The 19,948-nt window shown below is 36.1% G+C and overlaps 1 protein-coding gene across 1 annotated transcript in view; it reads right to left on the bottom strand.

Moving 5' to 3' along the window:
- Positions 1 to 1,067: 1,067 nt before the first annotated feature.
- ABCA12 (ATP binding cassette subfamily A member 12) overlaps positions 1,068 to 19,948 on the bottom strand; it is a 187,779-nt gene continuing 168,898 nt past the window's right edge. The window contains exons 44-53 of the mRNA XM_067740694.1: positions 19,187 to 19,440; positions 16,960 to 17,164; positions 15,954 to 16,063; positions 15,515 to 15,656; positions 14,459 to 14,593; positions 12,421 to 12,524; positions 10,769 to 10,861; positions 6,010 to 6,115; positions 3,546 to 3,683; positions 1,068 to 2,251 (exon numbers count right to left, since the gene is read on the bottom strand). Of these exons, the coding sequence (XP_067596795.1) occupies positions 2,150 to 2,251; positions 3,546 to 3,683; positions 6,010 to 6,115; positions 10,769 to 10,861; positions 12,421 to 12,524; positions 14,459 to 14,593; positions 15,515 to 15,656; positions 15,954 to 16,063; positions 16,960 to 17,164; positions 19,187 to 19,440 (1,389 nt within the window). The 3' untranslated portion in view covers positions 1,068 to 2,149. The remainder of the gene's footprint in view (positions 2,252 to 3,545; positions 3,684 to 6,009; positions 6,116 to 10,768; positions 10,862 to 12,420; positions 12,525 to 14,458; positions 14,594 to 15,514; positions 15,657 to 15,953; positions 16,064 to 16,959; positions 17,165 to 19,186; positions 19,441 to 19,948) is intronic.

The raw sequence follows: 19,948 nt of genomic DNA, 5'->3' as shown, positions 1-19,948 counted from the left end.
ATCCACATCCTGGGGGGTCAGAAGCTCCGCTCAGCACATATCCGGACCCCTCCGACTCATGGTCTCGCCTCCCGCCAGGCTTCTCCTGCTCTGGGGTGAAGCAGGCATTGTTCTGTGCCTCTTTCAAAGAAGACAACTCATCCTTTCCTCAATTTCCACTAGACACTCATTCACATAAAGCATTAGTAAGTATGACTGACTTTAACCAAGATTTAGGGGTAGGAGGACAGTCCACAGCATGGCTGCACAGCAAACGAATGTGAAAACATTTGGAAATTCATGGTTTTAAAAGTCCATTCAACCACTCAGTTTCTCAATACTCAGTTTCTCTTCAATACTCAGCCTTCTACCATCTCACTGGTTCCTCCTTTCTCCATTTCCTTTCTCTCCTCCCCCTGTGTTTCTCTTCCTACAACTGCTCAGAAGCAAGCAACCAACCACCACAATAACAAACACAATGAACAATAAACAAATCCCTCTATTCCCTCATGGAGCCTGACCATTTTTTTGCTTGTTTGGACCGCTGAAGACACTCATCCTCTCAGAATTACACTGTCTACTCCAAAAAGCTTATCTATGTATTATATTCAACAAGGATATTTTCTATCTTAAGAGAAATTTTGTTGCCATCTGTTAAGATATATATCATTAATCTAGATATATTACAAATTACGATGCGTGCTCTCACAGAAAATTAGGAAGTACAATAGAGTACAGTTTTAGGACTGGGGGATTGGATTTAAACTGAAGAATTAGGGAAGGAAAGCTTCTTTGAGAAAGAAAAACATTTCTGAAGACTTAGCTAGGCACACACTGTGGGGGAAGGGCATTTCACACAGGGAGACGTATGAAAATACATGCAGAGGTGTGGAGGGAGGAAGGAGTTTGGTGCACTGGCAAAACCAAAAAGAGGCCAGCATGGCTACACCCTAAAGAGGAAGAGGAGAAAGAAAGTGGTGAAGGTGCAGAAGTAAGCAGGGGCCAGGTCCCATGGGAGCTTGTCATCCATGTGACTCCAAGTTTTAAATTCCTGGCTCTTCCCTAACAAATGAAATGACTTCATGAACTGTTTTTACTAAATGTTGATTTTATTGATTTTCAAAACAGATGTGCCAAAGCAAACTTATATAGACACATAGACACACACACACACACACACACACGTTATGTAAAGCACCTCCCCCAAGGGCCATATAATTTGGCATTATTACGAAGTCTACTCTATAGCCATATATATGATTCTGGGTCAGCCGGGTAATTAGCTGAAAATTATCTTCATATTCATTTTCCTTCCACAGGAATGTTTCCTTCAGAGAGACCCAGAATATGAACCTTTCTTTAACAGCTTTAAAAAATGTTGTCTGCCAGCAGCACATGAATTCTCTATCATCTTTCAGGATTTGTATCTGCCCAGCTGACACACCTATTTCCGCCGAAAAGCAAGTAGCTTCTTGCTCTGCTCCGTGCCTTACTATTGGCAAGGCACTGCAGGAATACGTTTAAGCTCTATTTACCACCAGGGTAAACTGCCCTTCTATAGCATTCTTGTAGAAAGGCATTTCGGGGGGGTCAGTATGTCCCCATGTATTTACAGGTACTGAAGATGACATACACAAACACTCTAGACATTGTGCCCACTCATTACTGCCAATGTTAATCTGGCCCTTGGCACTTTACACATCACAATAGATTCATGTATTCATGATGATGTTCATTCTATTATTTTCTGAAAATAAATTATTTTGTTTGCTCTCCCAATTCTACCTACCCCAAACTACCTTACTTTTCTTCTCCACTCTTTCCTTTCAACTGCTAATAGCCATGATTTTAAGCTGTCTTTTTATTGAAAGTAATAAATTAAGGCATTCATCTTCAGAGGTTTCACCTTTGCATAAGAGTCAGCAGCTTACACACTAGCATGCTCACAGTGCTGAGTAGACAGAAATTCATTTCAGTAGTAAAAACATTCACTGACCTTAGAAAGAAAACTTTCCATTTATAGTTACTGGCTAGTCTTGCACAATTGTAACTTTCCAATACAGAATAATACTTTAAAATTAAGATATTTTGAGGAATTTGTATCTTCTGCGGCTCCTCAAAATGAAGCCATTGGCATTTGTTGAGACTGAGTTTGCTGGAGGTACTAAGACTACAGCTGGTCATCTTGTGAGTCAGTGCTTACGGTGGAAACTTGGCTACTGGTATCGGCAGCTTCATAGCACTTTTGGTCTTTGGCAAAGTTGATGAAAACCTGATTTTTCAAGGGAAATAAAGCCATTAGTACTTGGTAAACCAAAGGAAGAAATAAGGTGTGTGTGTATGCACAATGGGAGAGCTAATAAGAAGAAAACTAGATGTCATAGGGGCACGCCCAAACACAGAAACAAACTCTCACTAGGAGTCCTTCCTTTAGGTATTGAAATTTATCTGGGGTTTGAAAATAATATCTATATCTACAACTATAAATACATTTATAATCATAATATAAATCTAAAGCTATAATTAAATATCTATAGCCACATATTTGTATCTATTTGATCTGTATCAGTATCTTTTAACAAGGAGCCCAAACCAAGCCCTTGTCAAATGTTTGTATGATGATGTTGAGAGAAATTTCACTAGTTTCAAGAGGTTCGCTAGTTTCAACAGTTAATGCACTAAAATAAAATTTGTATACAAAGCTCACATTAACATTATGTTCAGTAAGCTTATTATTTAACAGGCAGAACTTTATGACTTTGTTTAAAATTCTATTAGTCATAGATTCATAAAGAAAATATTGAGAGTCTACTTTGTGCCAGACATGATACTGGTAATTGGTTACAAGTCAAAGGATAAATCTTCTGTGTTGGTAAGGCCATAATTGCTTAACTCCCCATAAAAAATTGTCCATGAGATGCAGCATGATTCAGATGCCTCTGTAGCCTCACTTTCAGACCCATTCCAGTGATAGGTCCAATCAAATGTTCTATATATCAGGTTGGTTGAACTGTGTAAAACTAAAACAGTGCAAAGGTGATGAAGGATGTTCCATGATGCCTCGAGTTATCAAATATAAATGTAATTAAGACAGATGATGTGAATGAAACAAAAGAATCCTGCATTTACCACTTTGGTTGCCTGAATCTAGCAGATCTAAAGCTTTGGCATCAAATTCTCACTAGATAACTCCATCCTCCCCTAATCTAGGAAGCCAATCAATAGAAATGTTATTTAAGAAACCTACCAAGGAAAAAGTAAGGAAAGTTAACAGCTATTTGTTTTATAGATGAAAATAACTGTTGCTTTATATATACAGATAACTGATAGGTATAGATGTCTTATAGAAGGAAAAAAATCTTTTCTCCATTAAAAATAGTTAACTCTTTTCATATTTTTTCCTAACATCCCCAAATGCACTTAGAAATAAATTAAGCTAACTTTTTCAGGTGCAAGTTTAGATACTGCTTCAATCAAAAACAAATTCAATGTCATTAAAAAGAAATAATCAGAATGTATAATAATTTATGTGACATTGTGCACATGGATCATGGTATCCAGCTTACCTCTTCCAGAGTAGTCTGACTCACTAAGAAATTTGTGATATTTAAAGCAGTCTTGTTGGTTTCCAGCAGATCAAAAATGTTTGCTACTCCTCCTGCAGTGACCGGCACATGATACTCTAGCATGCTGAGGTGCTGATCCTGTGGGAACCAAAGGGAAAAAATGTATTTCTCAATGTCAGGTAATATTGACTTGACTAGACATAACTTGACAAAGAGCTAAGAAACGTACTGCAATTCATTCCTCTGAAAATGATGTTACATTGTAAATAATGGGTATGTTTTGAGATTAACAGCTTTCAAAGATGAGATAAAAAGTTTTATGAATGTCCAAGAGAAAACAAATTAAAAAGCTAATGAAAATTCCAAAATATTCTACATTCATGTGCACTTATAAAGACATTATAGTCTTGCCTAGGAAAAAATATTGTGGAATGGTATTGCCTATGTCAGATTACGCTTAGCTCACATAAGCGTTTTCAGAGATAGCTTTTAGAAATTTCATTTTTTTTTAAATGTTAAAATTGTTCTAAAGGGCTAAGGATTAGCTGTTCAATTTATATTGGCTATAGCTGCCAGATTTCAAAAGCATTGTCTATGAGAAACCTCATTCAAATAATGCTACATTCTTAACTCACTCTAAAATACTTTTCAGTTTATTTAGTCTGTAGTATCACCATCAATTTAGTAATCTATTCTTATTTCCTTGGAGTATCTTCAACATTTTGCTTTTCTGCATATTTCATCAATTATCATATCTTATTTATTTTTCCTCTAAAATAACTCTCAAATGTAACCTTTCCTCTCTATCTGCACCATCAATTTTACTAACTTGCTGCTCATCACTCCACATCTGAGTTATTGCAACAGCCTCTTCAGAAGCTTAGAAACCATATACACTCATATGTTCTGGCACAAAGTAGCTAGGATAATCTTTCCTAAACACTAGTTTGGTCAGGATGTTTTTTTTACTCCATAAACAATCCCTGTAACCTATATTGATCAGATCAAGATTGTATATTGCAGCCTGGTATTCCAGACCTGCGTTACTGGAAACCCCTCTTCTCACTCCTTTGCTCGCTGTCTAGCCCCTCTCATTGATTTGTGTTTACATCATACCTGTCAGTGCAATCAGGCTATCTTATCGATACTTATTTTTACTCCCAAATTGTTGTTTGGTTATTTCCCTTTTAGAGATCTAGAAACTATCACATACTTGTAGAGAATGGTCTGCTTAGGAAGTAATCAAACTTTTATCATCACTGCACTTGTCTTGTATAGCAAATGTAATCTGCTGAAGAACAGACCAGGGCAAATGTAATCTCATCACTCAGTGAATAAACACAGATTTCAACCCAGAAGTTCACTGAAAGAAGAAGTATTATGACCAACGTGGTTTGTGCAAAAAAAAAAAAAGAAAAGAAAAAAAAAGTGTCCTTTAATTTTTAAATTTGATTTTAATTTAGATGATAGAAAATGGACTTTGATAAGAATCAGAGGTTGAGGCAAAGGTATTTTGTAGAGATAAAAGAATTGTTTTTAAAAATGAACTCTATTTTGCTCTCCAAAATCACTTCACGTTAATATGGTGCCTGACAGTTTATGAAGCATCTTTGTGGACATTTTATCATTTAGTTCTCACACCAGTCTTGTGAAGTAGATATCAACAGTATTTGTAAAATAGGAATACGAGGCTCAGAGACTTTAAATGTCTTGCTGGAAATCACATAGGCAGAGCTGGACCTCAGCCCAAGTCTTCCAATTTCTGTTCATCGTTCCACACCTGACTTCCGTTTAAAAACAATCACTTGCTATAATCATCTTATATATCAATTACCTGCACATCAAAGATGTTACAATGATAATTTTTTTGTCAAGTGCATTTAAATATGTACTATGTGAGATTTATATGTATATATCTGTGTGTGTCCATCCTGTTGATATGTATATGTAAGATGAAATTAATTGAGCAATGTTTCAAGTAGTGTGTGATTTAAGAACTTGATTTCCAAGCAATTCTGCTCAAAACTCTGTGGGCTTATCTTTCAAGTGAGGAAAGCAAAGGAGATAATCTCTTCTAGCTGTGACATTCTGGAACTTTGTAATTTTTTTTTTCTTAGAAGAGATGCCCTTGGTCATATGTATCTGTCATTCCTCAATTCCCTAACATATGTAACTAATAATCTAGTTAAGCATACAACCTGAAAAGTAATACAATACGGTCATAAAGCCTTTGTGAGGAAGAAATAAAGGTATGTAAAAGGACTATGTTACTCTTAAGTAGCTACAAAAATATATAACTAATTTGAAGATTTTATCTGTTAATACTAAGTGTGCTTCAGAGTATCTTAAGCATCTTGAACTAATAAATATATATTGATGAATAACAAAGCTATGGTCAGCTTGAAAATGACAAACATCCACTACGATATTAGATTATAGCTATCAAAACCAGTCAATCTCTTACTTTTAAGTATGTTTTTGGAAAGTGAAGTTGCATGAACCTTGTGAGGGACTCCATGCTCACTTTGACATTCTTCACGTGAACCTTGACGGTAAATCCTCGTCCAAACCTAGAAAGAAGTGCAAAATACAGTATGAGTTATGTTTTGCTGAAATAGCTCCTTTGGAATTCTAGATAGTGAAACAGGACCCAAGCTGACCATGATAGCCCCTTTTCCTATATAAAGACTATCATTTTGCTATAAAAGTTCAGGGCCTGTTGCAAACTGGAAATAGTACACTGCTATTACTTTTTATTTATTTCTACCACTATACAAAGTCAGATCCTTTGGACAAAAGTTGCATTAGAAAGAAAATACAAAATCCTGGCTTTCTTTGGCATCCATGAATTGGTAATTGATGTAAATTCCTGGAGCTACATACTTTCTAATTTAAAGCAAAGAGACTCTTTAAAGGCAAGTTATTGGAGATTTGATGTCAATCGTAAAGATTAAAATCACTGGGGTTTTAAAAATAAATAATAAATCAATATACTAGCTAACAGTTTGCACCAAAAATAGAGTTTGTAAACAAGTCACAACAGACTCTCTGGGAACAATATATAAGGCCTTTTTCATCCTTTTTTCTTATCTTGGTTAATATTGTCTTATAAGAAAGCCAAGCTGTTGTACAGACAAAGGTATAAAGTAATGTTATGATGTTGGAAGATTAACATGGACATGTATAAATGCATATGCACTATGATAAACATAAAAATATTAATTTAATTTTAATTTGATAGTATGATATTTATGCACATCTCCCCAATGTATTTTTGGTGAAAAGGTTTTGAATGTAGTAAAAATGTTAAATAGCTTGCTGAAAGCCTGTTCAAATGGCAAATGAACATTCTAGATAAAAATCGATGACTTCATGTACTTGTCAAGGTCTAATTTGTTACCAAGATAACTTTTTTGTGTGTCTGTGTGAGGGGGGGGCTTCTCATTGCGGTGGCTTCTCTTGTTGCGGAGCTCGGGCTCTAGGAGCACGGGCTTCAGTATTTGTGGCTCGCCGGCTCCAGAGCACAGGCTCAATAGTTGTGGCGCACGGGCTTAGTTGCTCCGCGGCATGTGGGATCCTCCCGGACCAGGGCTCGAACCCGTGTCCCCTGCATTGGCAGGCAGATTCTTAACCACTGCGCCACCAGGGAAGTCCTGTCATTTACTTTTTTTTTCTTTGAATTTTTGAATTATATTTTATTTATTTTTGTATACAGCAGATTTTTATTAGTCATCAATTTTATACACATCAGTGTATACATGTCCATCCCAATTGCCCAATTCAGCACACCACCATCCCTACCCCCATGCGGCTTTCCCAGCTTGGTGTCCATACATTTGTTCTCTACATCTGTGTCTCAACTTCTGCCCTGCAAACTGGTTCATCTGTACCATTTTTCTAGGTTCCACATACATGCGTTAATATACGATATTTGGTTTTCTCTTTCTGACTTATTTCACTCTGTATGACAGTCTCTAGATCCATCCACATCTAAACAAATGACTCAATTTTGTTCCGTTTTATGGCTGAGTAATATTCCATTGTATATACGTACCACATCTTCTTTATGCATTCGTCTGTCAGTGGGCATTTAGGTTGCTTCCGTGACCTGGCTATTGTAAATAGTGCTGCAATGAACACTGGGGTGCGATGTCTTTTTGAATTATGGTTTTCTCTGGGTATATGCCCAGTAGTGGGATTGCTGGATCATATGGTAAGTCTATTTTTAGTTTTCTAAGGAACCTCCACACCGTTCTCCATAGAGGCTGTATCAATTTACATTCCCACCAATAGAGCAAGAGGGTTCCCTTTTCTCCACACCCTCTCCAGCATTTGTTGTTTGTAGATTTTCTTATGATGCCCATTCTAACTGGTGTGAGGTGATACCTCACTGTAGTTTTGATTTGCATTTCTCTAATAATTAGTGACGTTGAGCAGCTTTTCACGTGCTTCTTGGCCATCTGTATGTCTTCTTTGGAGAAATGTCTATTTAGGTTTTCTGCCCAGTTTTGGATTGGGTTGTTTGTTTCTTTAATATTGAGCTGCATGAGCTGTTTATATACTTTGGAGATTAATCCTTTGTCCGTTGATTCGTTTGCAAATATTTTCTCCCATTCTGGGGGTTGTCTTTTTGTCTTGTTTATGGTTTCCTTTGCTGTGCAAAGGCTTTGAAGTTTCATTAGGTCCCATTTGTTTATTTTTGTTTTTATTTCCATTACTCTAGGAGGTGGATCAAAAAAGATCTTGCTGTGATTTATGTGAAAGAGTGTTCTTTCTACGTTTTCCTCTAAGAGTTTTATAGCGGCCTGTCTTACATTTAGGTCTCGAATCCATTTTGAGTTTATTTTTGTGTATGGTGTTAGGAAGTGTTCTAGTTTCACTCTTTTACATGTAGCTGTCCAGTTTTCCCAGCACCACTTACTGAAGAGACTGTCTTTTCTCCATTGTATATCCTTGCCTCCTTTGTCATAGATTAGTTGACCATAGGTGCGTGGGTTTATCTCTGGGCTTTCTATCTTGTTCCATTGATCTATGTTTCTGTTTTTGTGCCAGTGCCATATTGTCTTGATTACTGTAGCTTTGTAGTATAGTCTGAAGTCGGGGAGTCTGATTCCTCCAGCTCCGTCTTTTTTCCCTCAGGACTGCTTTGGCTATTCAGGGTCTTTTGTGTCTCCATACAAATTTTAAGACTTTTTGTTCTAGTTCCATAAAAAATGCCATTGTTAATTTGATAGGGATTGCATTGAATCTGTAGATTGCTTTGGGTAGTATAGGCATTTTCACAATATTGATTCTTCCAATCCAAGAACATGGTATATCTCTCCATTTGTTGGTATAATCTTTAATTTCTTTCATCAGTGTCTTATAGTTTTCTGCATACAGGTCTTTTGTCTCCCTAGGTAGGTTTATTCCTAGGTATTTTATTCATTTTGTTGCAATGGTAAATGGGAGTGTTTCCTTAATTTCTCTTTCAGATTTTTCATCATTAGTGTACAGGAATGCAAGAGATTTCTGTGCATTAATTTTGTATCCTGCAACTTTACCAAATTCATTGATTAGCTCTGGTAGTTTTCTGCTGGCATCTTTAGGATTCTCTATGTATAGTATCATATCATCTGCAAACAGTGACAGTTTTACTTCTTCTTTTCCAATTTGTATTCCTTTTATTTCTTTTTCTCCTCTGATTGCTGTGGCTAGGACTTCCAAAATTATGTTGAATAATAGTGGTGAGAGTGGACATCCTTGTCTTGTTCCTGATGTTAGAGGAAATGCTTTCAGTTTTTCACCATTGAGAATGATGTTTGCTGTGGGTTTCTCGTATATGACCTTTATTATGTTGAGGTAGGTTCCCTCTATGCCCACTTTTTGGAGAGTTTTTATCATAAATGGGTGTTGAATTTTGTCAAAACCTTTTTCTGCATCTATTGAGATGATCATATGGTTTGTATTCTTCAGTTTGTTAATATGGTGTATGACATTGATTGATTTGTGTATATTGAAGAATCCTTGCATTCCTGGGATAAATCCCACTTGATCATGGTGTATGATCCTTCTAATGTGTTGTTGGATTCTCTTTGCTAGTATTTTGTTGAGGTTTTTTGCATCTATATTCATCAGTGATATTGGTCTGTAATTTTCTTTTTTTGTAGTATCTTTGTCTGGTTTTGGTATCAGGGTGATGCTGGCCTCATAGAATGAGTTTGGGAGTGTTCCTTCCTCTGCAATTTTTTGGAGGAGTTTGAGAAGGATGGGTGTTAGCTTTTCTCTAAATGTTTGATAGAAGTCACCTGTGAAGAGCTTTTCTCTAAATGTTTGATAGAATTCACCTGTGAAGCCATCTGGTCCTGGACTTTTGTTTGTTGGAAGAGTTTTAATCACAGTTTCAATTTCATTACTTGTGACTGGTCTGTTCATATTTTCTATTTCTTCCTTTTCCAGTCTTGGAAGGTTATGCCTTTCTAAGAATTTGTCCATTTCTTCCAGGTTATCCATTTTATTGGATAGAGTTGCTTGTAGTATTCCCTTAGGATGCTTTGGATTTCCAGGGTGTCTGTTGTAACTTCTCCTTTTTCATTTCTAAATTTATTGATTTGAATCCACTTCCTCTTTTTCTTGATGAGTCTGGCTAATAGTTCATCAATTTTGTTTATCTTCTCAAAGAACCAGCGTTTAGTTTTATTGATCTTTTCTATTGCTTTTCTTTGTTTCTATTTCATTTATTTCTGCTCTGGTCTTTATTTCTTTCCTTCTGCTAACTTTGGATTTTGTTTGTTCTTCTTTCTCTAGTTCCGTTAGGTGTCAGGTTAGATTGTTTATTTGAGATTTTTCTTGTTTCTTGAGGTAGGCTTGTATAGCTATAAACTTCCCTCTTAGAACTGCTTTTGCTGCATCCCATAGGTTTTGGATCGTCGTGTTTTCATTGTCATCTGTCACTAAGATAACTGTTGAAACTGCTTTCTGAGAGTATTTTGGTTGGGGAATAATAATAATAATAATGATATTATTAGCTTTTAGGCCTTCCAGCTTTTGGGGTTATTAATTAAAAACAAATTCAATCCTCAGTACTATAATTTAACTTCAAGGTAAATTAATGATTAACTTCTCCATTCCAGTTTCACTACTCATTGTAGGATGGGCTGCTGTGATAATCCTTGAAGGTGCGTATAGCATTGGTAGATTTGATTACCCTTTACCATGTGTTAAAGAATACATTTGTTCCTCACCTGCTCTTAATATGCTGCAATGATCCAATACATTGGAACCTTCCATTCACCATAATGGCCAACCTGGTACAGAGAGCTTCACATTCCTCCATGCTGGAAGACAGAATCATGTCAGTATTCTGGGCACAGAAAATTAGTTTAAGATCATGAGCATAAGCTTAACTTTTTTCATTATGGCACCTTAGAAATATTGTTTGAGTATCTGAGTTCCGTAAAATGTCCTTTCCCTTGAAGAACAAAAATATCTTTTAACATATAAATTAAATGTCTTCATATAGGATTTATTACTGTTTCTTCTCAAACTTGAGGCCATCTCTCTCACCTGGATAGCCCACTCTATCAAACACAGTATTTCTTTTAAGCTCTTTCAAACTTTGACTCAAGACCTACATTTCGTAAGAAATGTTCCCAAAATACTACTAAGCTGTTTTCATTACGCCTCATACTCCGTATTCAGTTGGCTTCTATGCTTCTGTGTTTATAACTAGTTAACCTGTACTTGATTATATAATTCTAATTTCATGTATGATGATAACTGGAGGAGATCTTAGGTATCACCCTGTTCACTTAATACAAAAGTTAATGGAGGGCTTCCCTGGTGGCGCAGTGGTTGAGAGTCCGCCTGCCGATGCAGGGGACACGGGTTCGTGCCCCGGTCCGGGAAGATCCCACATGCCGCGGAGCGGCTGGGCCCGTGAGCCATGGCCGCTGAGCCTGCACGTCCGGAGCCTGTGCTCCGCAACGGGAGAGGCCACAACTGTGAGAGGCCCGCGTACCGCAAAAAAAAAAAAAAAATTAATGGAAATCGGGGAGAATGGATACATGTATATGTATGGTTGAGCCCCTTTGCTGTGCACCTGAATCTATCACAATGTTGTTAATCGGCTATACTCCAATATAAAATAAAGAGTTAAAAAAAAAGTTAATAGAAATTAAATGATTGGCTTCAGAACATATACTGTGCTAGGGCAAGGCTAGTATATAGGATATAAACAAGTCTCTTGATTCTAAACATACCCAGTTCTTTTTCTACTATATGATCATTATAACGAAAGGATGAACTTAATATAAGGCTGACCTTATAAGAAAGGCACAGAGAAAATTCTTTAGTAGCTTTTTTACCTAATTGATTGGAAGGGTCTACTTCATGGAGAAGGCTTGTGAACGAGCTCTTAAAGGACTAGTAAGATTAGAATCTGGAGAGATTTTGTGAAAAGATCAATTCCAGTAGAAGGCACAGCCAAAGAAAGCGCATGTGATAGGAAAGGGCAGTGAGTGTAGACGGAACCACGAGTCATTCAGATTGACAGATAGGAGAGGGTGTCATAGGAAAAAAAGACTAGAAGTTTAGACGAGGCCAGATAATAAAAGGCCTTGCATACTAAGCCGAAAAATGCTGAATTTTATGTGATAGGCAATAGGGAGGCATAGTTGAATTAAGAGGGCCGCAAGTTATGGGAAATTTGTTTCTTAAAAGATTTCTTAGGCCCTGTCCCACCACAGGAGCTGGAGTCTCACCATGAAACCTTCCGGACTTGCTCCTTTGACTATGAACAGAAAATAATCCAATTGCGGAATTCACTATCAGTATATATTACACGGGATTACCCTTCCCGTCTCTCATCCTAACATCGTGTCATCTCTCAGTTTACCTGTGAGAAGTGAGGATGACGGCACATTTATTCTGTACTTCTTCTGAAATGATCTTCCAGAGGTGCCGTTTTGATTTAGGATCCATCCCAGAGCTTGGCTCATCCTTAATAGAAAGTTACAAGAAGAATTTATCAAATTAATTAAATTTTGATGAGGTTCTTTACATGAATCATTGCATCTCACTTGCCTAGAACAGAAATCACTTTTCCAGGTCATGTGACTAACGTGTTTTATACTTAATAGGCTTCTTTCTGCTGCTGTCAAAAAGCTCAAAATTAATCATTTAAAATTGTCAATGTGTCTTAAAAAGTATCTCAGTGAAGTTGTACTCTTACTTTACACTTGTCTCTCATATTTCTTTGGAAAATATTCTGCTTCAATTACTGACAAAGCAAGAATTTTTACATTTAATACTATATTGTCACATATATATTTGAAGCTACATCAGCAAGACTGCTACCTTGCTCCTGATGGCAGAATTGTGGCTGTGAGTGATAGATAATATGTTATGTGAAGCACAGAGAATTCAGTTTGATTTGTTTTTGTTAATATGATTGAGGTGTACTTTCAGTTTTATGTTATTAATTGAAATTTAATACTCCTTGGGGAAATAAAAGTAAGATTTGCAGAAATTGCCAAATAGAAAGATATAAATTACATTTTAAAGTAAATGATGTTTAGAAAAATTATTCAGACATAAAATTAGAAATGCAGCAATGGAAAACCTAAACAAGCAATAATAAATCCTGACAGATGATTAAAAAACCAAATTGTAGGTCAAGGTTAGGTAAAAATTAAAAACATATGTCTGAAATGGAAAGTATATACATAGGATCATCAGAGGTTTATTTTTATAGTAAGGGGTTAAATTTAAAGAAAGAAATGAGTGTTAATTTGGGGAAATAGTAAAGGTTATATTGTCACTGTTCCTATTTTTGAAGACAATGGCATTACAGTAAATATATATAAGAGAAAATACGGTATCTTTCTCTCATAGCCTGATTTTAGTTCAGCTCATTAATACATAATATTTGCATAGAGCTTTTAACAACATTTTAAAGTACTTTACATCTATTATCTCACAGGGGTGTCTAAGGATTGTTTTCTTCAATTTAAGGTACACTTATACAATAGAATTCCATTATGAGCATCGATTGGCAGGGATATAATGCGTTATAAGCTTCCGGTATTATAGAGAGATGGGTTGTGCATTACTCTACTCAGTTTAAACGATTTGATCCTCTATATTACTTAATCTCTGGAATAATGTGATGATTTATAACTGGTGATTTTACTGCATATAGTTAAGCCTCTTTTGGAGTTTGGAAGTCCTTGAATGAAGGGGATCTTCCAAAATAAGGGCAAGCTTATTTCTCTGAAATAAACACTTTTCACAGTGTTTGGCCTGGGGAGCAGAATGCTATGTCACTCCTAGTGTAATTTATATTTCCAGGTGATCAACTTAAGTTTTCAGCTCTTAATCAAAATATAAACGTGACATGTATTTCTTGCCTCCAAAAAATTCAGATAAAGTAGAATGGCATATTGTCAAGATTGCATCTCAAGCTAGGTAACTCATATTTTTAAGCAACAAGGAAATAACATTTTAGCACAGCATGTTGTCCTCAAATGTGTATTTCCTTTTTGGTAGAAGTTGGAAAATGTGTTAGTTCACCTGATCAGTTACTAATAGAACTGATTTCTTCAATAACTGGGAATCAAATTCTGTCATAATTTTACTTACTCATTTGAATATCCTGACTTTGTTTCAGCTACTTCCTATTCCCATGTTTCCTCTGAAACCGACTGAGCCATAACTTCAGGCAAAAACATTTTTGACGGCATATTTTTGTGGCAACAAATTATCCAATATAAATTCCTTAGTGAGACAATATATGTAAAGTGTTTTACAAAATAACTAGCATATAGTGAGACCCCAGTAAATGTTTATTGCAATAATGATAATGAACTGTTACACACACTATTGGATATGTGGTTCTAATTAGGTAGTAGCCTTTTTCACAATGATTCTCTTACCAGCAACAGTATGGAAGGTTTCCCTATCAAGGCCAGTGCAGTGGATAATTTTCTTTTTGTGCCGTAACTACACATAGAGGTAGTTTTGTCCTTGTAGGGCTCCAGGTAAAGCCTCCTAAGGAGTTTATGAACAGCCTGTGGGTGGAAAAGAGGACTTAAGTTGATTTTCCCTTGCCAAAACCCTTAAAGCATTAAACAGAAAAAGAGCTACTTGTGAAAAGAAAGTTTTATAATGAAGAAATACATTCCCGAAAAAATTAAAACATTTAAATTCAACATAAATTTTACTTTATTTTCAAAGGTCCACTTAAACATTAATAGTTCAGGGACTTCCCTGGTGGCACAGTGGTTAAGAATCCTCCTGCCAATGCAGGGGACACGGGTTCGAGCCCTGGTCTGGGAAGATCCCACATGCCGCGGAGCAACTAAGCCTGTGCGCCACAACTACTGAGCCTGTGCTCTAGGGGCCCGCGCACCACAACTACTGATCCCAGGTGCTGCAACTACTGAAGCCCGCGCGCCAAGAGCCCATGCTCCACAACAAGAGGAGCCACCGCAATGAGAAGCCCGCGCACCACAACGAAGAATAGCCCCTGCTCACCGCAACTAGAGAAAACCTGCACGCAGCAAAGAAGACTCAATGCAGACAAAAAAAAAAAAAAAATTAAAAAAAAGAAATATAAAAAATCAAATTGGAAGCTATTCTATTTTACTTGGGCATTTTGTAGGTAATTCCATGTTTCAGTACTTATCTGAACACTAAAGGATATACAGGCATCACCAAACATGGCTCAGTCCAGAGCCTAAGGCAAATGTCATTCTTTATTTGATAGTTTTTAAAAGACAGCTGAACAAACATGGGCCAAGATGTTTCTAAAGTCGAGTGCATAGGTTCATTTATGATATACACAATCAAGCTAATACTGCCTCAGTTATCACTGTCAGGAGAGAAATGTCATAATTTTCCAGATGTCAACTTGGTCTTGAGGGTGGGTGTGTGGAAAGCAGAAATAATAATGGTTTTCAAATGAACTAGTTTTTCACACTTATACTCACTTCTTTAATATCTTTTTCTGGAATTCCATGTATCCTAGCATAGAAATACAAGTGTTCTTCCACGGTTACCAGGTCATCCAAAGCATCTTCCTGAGGACAGTAGCCAATTAATGAGCTGTCAGAGTCAGCGTGAGCCAGAGACCTGAATTGAAAGAATCAAAAACACAAGTGACTTTCAGAAGATGTTTCCCTCTTAGCCCTCAGATGTTGGGAAGGTAGCTCTATTTGGGTCATCGTGATTGGTGAGTCTGGAAAAAAGAGGTAAAAACAATCCCACCATCATAGTCATACTTAAAGGTTTAAAAATTTCCACTCGAGTAGCTGTTTCTCCTCTAAGGATTTAATAATATAACCACAAAATAACATAAAGAGTTCATTGTAATTATTTTTCTCATTTAATTATATTGTGTTCAGTAATTTGAAGCATTTGTTTTCATACCCCATCTTATTTCTGATCAGAATGTTTCCGCCTGTAGGAATTATGTCTCCAGTCAGCATCTTGAAGATGGTGGTCTTTCCTGCTCCATTCACCCCAAGAAGGCCAAAGCACTGGTTTGAGGGAGAAAAAAAAAAGATGTAAACTTTAATTCAAACCAAAGACATGGTACTATTATATCTCTTTTCTTCTCCTTGGGTGAAATAAATTACCAGGAAAAATAAATCACTCGAATTACTCATGGCTATTGCAGTGCTTTGCTGGCACTGGATAAAACTTTTTCTTTTAAAACAATTAGGTACTTAAGTATCTTTTTTTCCTTTAATCATCTGAACATTTTACATATACATAGGACTTGTTTTACATACTATATTATAGCACACCTCTGTGTGACATGATAGGATACCCAAGTCAGATATGCTAACCTGACAAAGTAATTATATTTATAGATTTCAAATTATTCACACAAAACCACAACTTTACTGAATAAGCTACTGAAGCGATAATCTCTTTATGTGGTAGAATAAACCTGATGCATTTAGTTTGCAGTCAGGCTCGGCAAAAAGGGAAATGTCCGCATTCTTCTCCTCCTTTCAAAGCTGCCTTACTATTGCTTCTGTGAAAACAGCAAGAATGTGAATATGAATGTGAATATGAATATGAAATCACTTCCGACAACTGATTTCTTTATGCTGTCTTTTGAAGAGGCCTGGAAACTAAGAGTTGAAAAGAGCACCCTGCATGGACTTCTTGACTGAAAGTCCACTCAGGGAGGATAGTAACTTGGGAGGGGGCTCAGGATTTGGTGTGTGGTGAGTCCTCCCTGCCAAAACGAAGACTTACAGGGTAAGTAACGCATAGACACATGTAAATTACATATATAGAATCCATCAAAATATTCAGAGGTTGACTTTCAGATTTCTAGAAAAAAATTAAGGAAAGATAAAGATTTTTGTCACTTAACCATGTCAATACAAAGGATAGCTAGAAACAAAACACTGTTCCTTACCTCCCCAGCAGGTATCCCAACGCTGATGTTGTTTACAGCTATAATCTTTTTGTGGATAAGGTGGTAGGTCTTTGTAAGATGATGGAGTTGAACCAGGTCACATTCATTTGCACCATTCTCAACTCTAAACCTCTCAGCCCACACATCTTCATCTTCAACTATTGTCTCAATAACAGGTGGAGAACGAAATTTTTTGAAGAAGCGTCTAAAAAATGGGCCCAATGATTCTGCATCAATGACTCTGAAATGGTACCACTCAGTTTTGACATGTTTTAATAAGTTCTTACTTCATTAAAAGTGTGCTATCACATACTAGGTTTCTTTTAAATTTTTTATGCATTATGGTACTCAAATAACTTAAAGATTAGTACGGATGCTCTTTACAATATTTGTTATAATATTTGGGAAACAGCTTTTGCTTTCCATGACTTAAATGCTTACAGATCCACTATTAAAAGTGAGAATCTTAATTTCAGTAACAAGGAAATTAGCTTGGGTTTGAAAGTTACTGCCTAACAGAGAGACTAGAGTCATTAGTAAGACTCAACATTTTACAAGCCCATGATCAATGATCACCTTTTTAAAATCCTCCCTATTTCTTCTTTTGTCATCACAATATGAATGTTATTCTACAGTCTTTTTACTGTGAATGTCTTATCTAGGATCTAGCCAATATATTAAGGTTATCAGTCCTGAAAACTCACGAAATCTCAAACCCACTTCAGTATCTTGCCTAATGAATACCAAAGCAAAACAAACCAACAAATCAATTCAGGTCTTCCTCCCAATGTCCCGTTTCTTTTAATGATAACCCCAGAGATTCCAATTGTGATGTTTTCTTTGAAAAATCCCCATTCCAAAATCCACTCACGCAGTCAGACTCCTAGCACTGGAAATGCCTTATAACAGCCAGTCATCTATCATTTTCTGTCTTTTTCTATTACCATCACAGGCTTTCATTTTTTTTCACACAGATTTATCCAAGAACCTCAAACTGGTCCAGCGTTTCTGACTCTTCCCTTACAGTATGCACTGTCTCCACAAAAATCACAGCTCCTAAAGCACCATTTGATCCTGTTGGTGTCTGTTCAAAAACCTTTAATGTGCTACTATTTGTTTCTTGAATAAAGTCCAAGCTATCGCTTTTTAACCAATCAGTAGACTCCATAATTTTCCAACCCCATGCTTTAGCTCCTACTCTTTCATTACATTTAGTCTATGCTCTAGTCAAATTGTATTACTCACTTCTCAAATATGCCTCAAGATTTTTTCTATCTTTGCTCTTATCTTTCCTTTCATTATTATTAACTTAAATCTTATTTTTCAATAGGTGATACATGCACTTCATGTATTAAAATTAAAATGGTACTGAAGAATATTTAGTGAAAAGTAAGTCTCCTTCAACCATATACAGTTTTTTAACAGAGGCACTCATAATTAGAAATAATCTATGCATATGTATGCATAAGTAATATATATTCCTTTTTTAAACTCCAATTGTAATATACTTCATTTATAGTTCTGAACTTGCATTTCTCACTTAATAAATATTAGAAGTAATCCCAAACATTACACAGTGAACTGCATCATTCTTTCTAATGGCTGCATAGTGTTTCATTGATAAATTATACATATAATTCATTTAACCAGCTCCCAAATGAAGGACATTTAGGTTGTTTTCATTCTTTTGCTATTAGGAATTCTTTTGCTATGATGAATAACTTTATACATACACAATTCTGCATATGTGTTAGTATATCTATTGGAAAAATTCCTAGAATTGTTGGGTCAGTGGTATGTGTATTTTTATTTATGATTTTGTCCTCACTTTACTCAATCTTCTTTTCCCAAATCCATTGCTAATATTCTACATACTCAATTCTCTTTCCCCACTTCTACTTTCTATCCTTCCAAACACAACTCAAAGACTACATCTTTTGTTTATGTACATATTTTCTCTCTACCACTGAATCTTGATCTCTTGGAGGCTAACAATTGTGCTTATTTAATTTTATTCCCTCACTTTACAATACTTGCAGAGCCACAGTAAGGTTTGATAACTATTTACTGAATTAAGTAGATTGTGAATTATGCTACAATTTTTAAAAGTTTTTTGAGCAAAACATTTCCATATTACTAATTGAAAAGCTTAGACTACTGACCCCTCTCTGACTATTTTGAATTGAGTTTTGTCATGGATGTCAAACACTGTTTTCATTGTATTTACCTGAGTTTATTTATTAGCCACTCATTGATTAAAAGTCGCAAGAAAAAGAACACGGTTCCTTGACAAACCAAAGCCACAAACATTGCACCTAGTTTATCCATCTCAAAGGTTTCACTTGGATACTCCACTCCATATGCTTTTAAGAAGTCTAGGACAGACTGTTGTTGAGAAAGTTCAATCAAACCATAGCCAAAACAGAACTGCGGGAAAATCAGGAAAATGCGCTTGAGGGTTTCAGAAATAAGTTCTAAAGTCTGAAATAAAAGAAATAAAAATAAAGCTCAGTGTTAGCCTTCCAACAAATTGACAAAAAAATTGAAACTAGATGTAGATAAATATTGAAACCTGAGAAGCTTATCTAGATTGGCAATTGTTTCACATGCATACTGAATTTACATATAAACATTTCCTATAGCCAAATGGTGGAGATTTATTACTAAAATACAAGCCAAAAAGGATTATATATATATATATATATATATATATATATATATATATATATATATTTAAGATGGTCTAAGGTGTCAGGCCAAACCCTGGGGGCAGAATCACTTCTAGACCTGCCTTAGGTCCTAGGAATGTAGTAACAGCCAGGGTGCTAGGGTCTGATAGAGTATCTATGGGTAGGTGCCTGAGTAAAGGAGGGATTTAGTACAGTACAGTTTCAGAACCTAAGGTAATTCCTACTAGAAGAGGGACTAAAATGGTAAAATGATACGGAAGGAGAGACAACGTATCTCAACGAGGAGCATATGGCTCATT

Source organism: Pseudorca crassidens, chromosome 6, assembly GCF_039906515.1.
Source record: "Pseudorca crassidens isolate mPseCra1 chromosome 6, mPseCra1.hap1, whole genome shotgun sequence".
Classification (NCBI taxonomy): domain Eukaryota; kingdom Metazoa; phylum Chordata; class Mammalia; order Artiodactyla; family Delphinidae; genus Pseudorca; species Pseudorca crassidens.
This window is presented reverse-complemented; position numbering and strand designations above follow the sequence as displayed.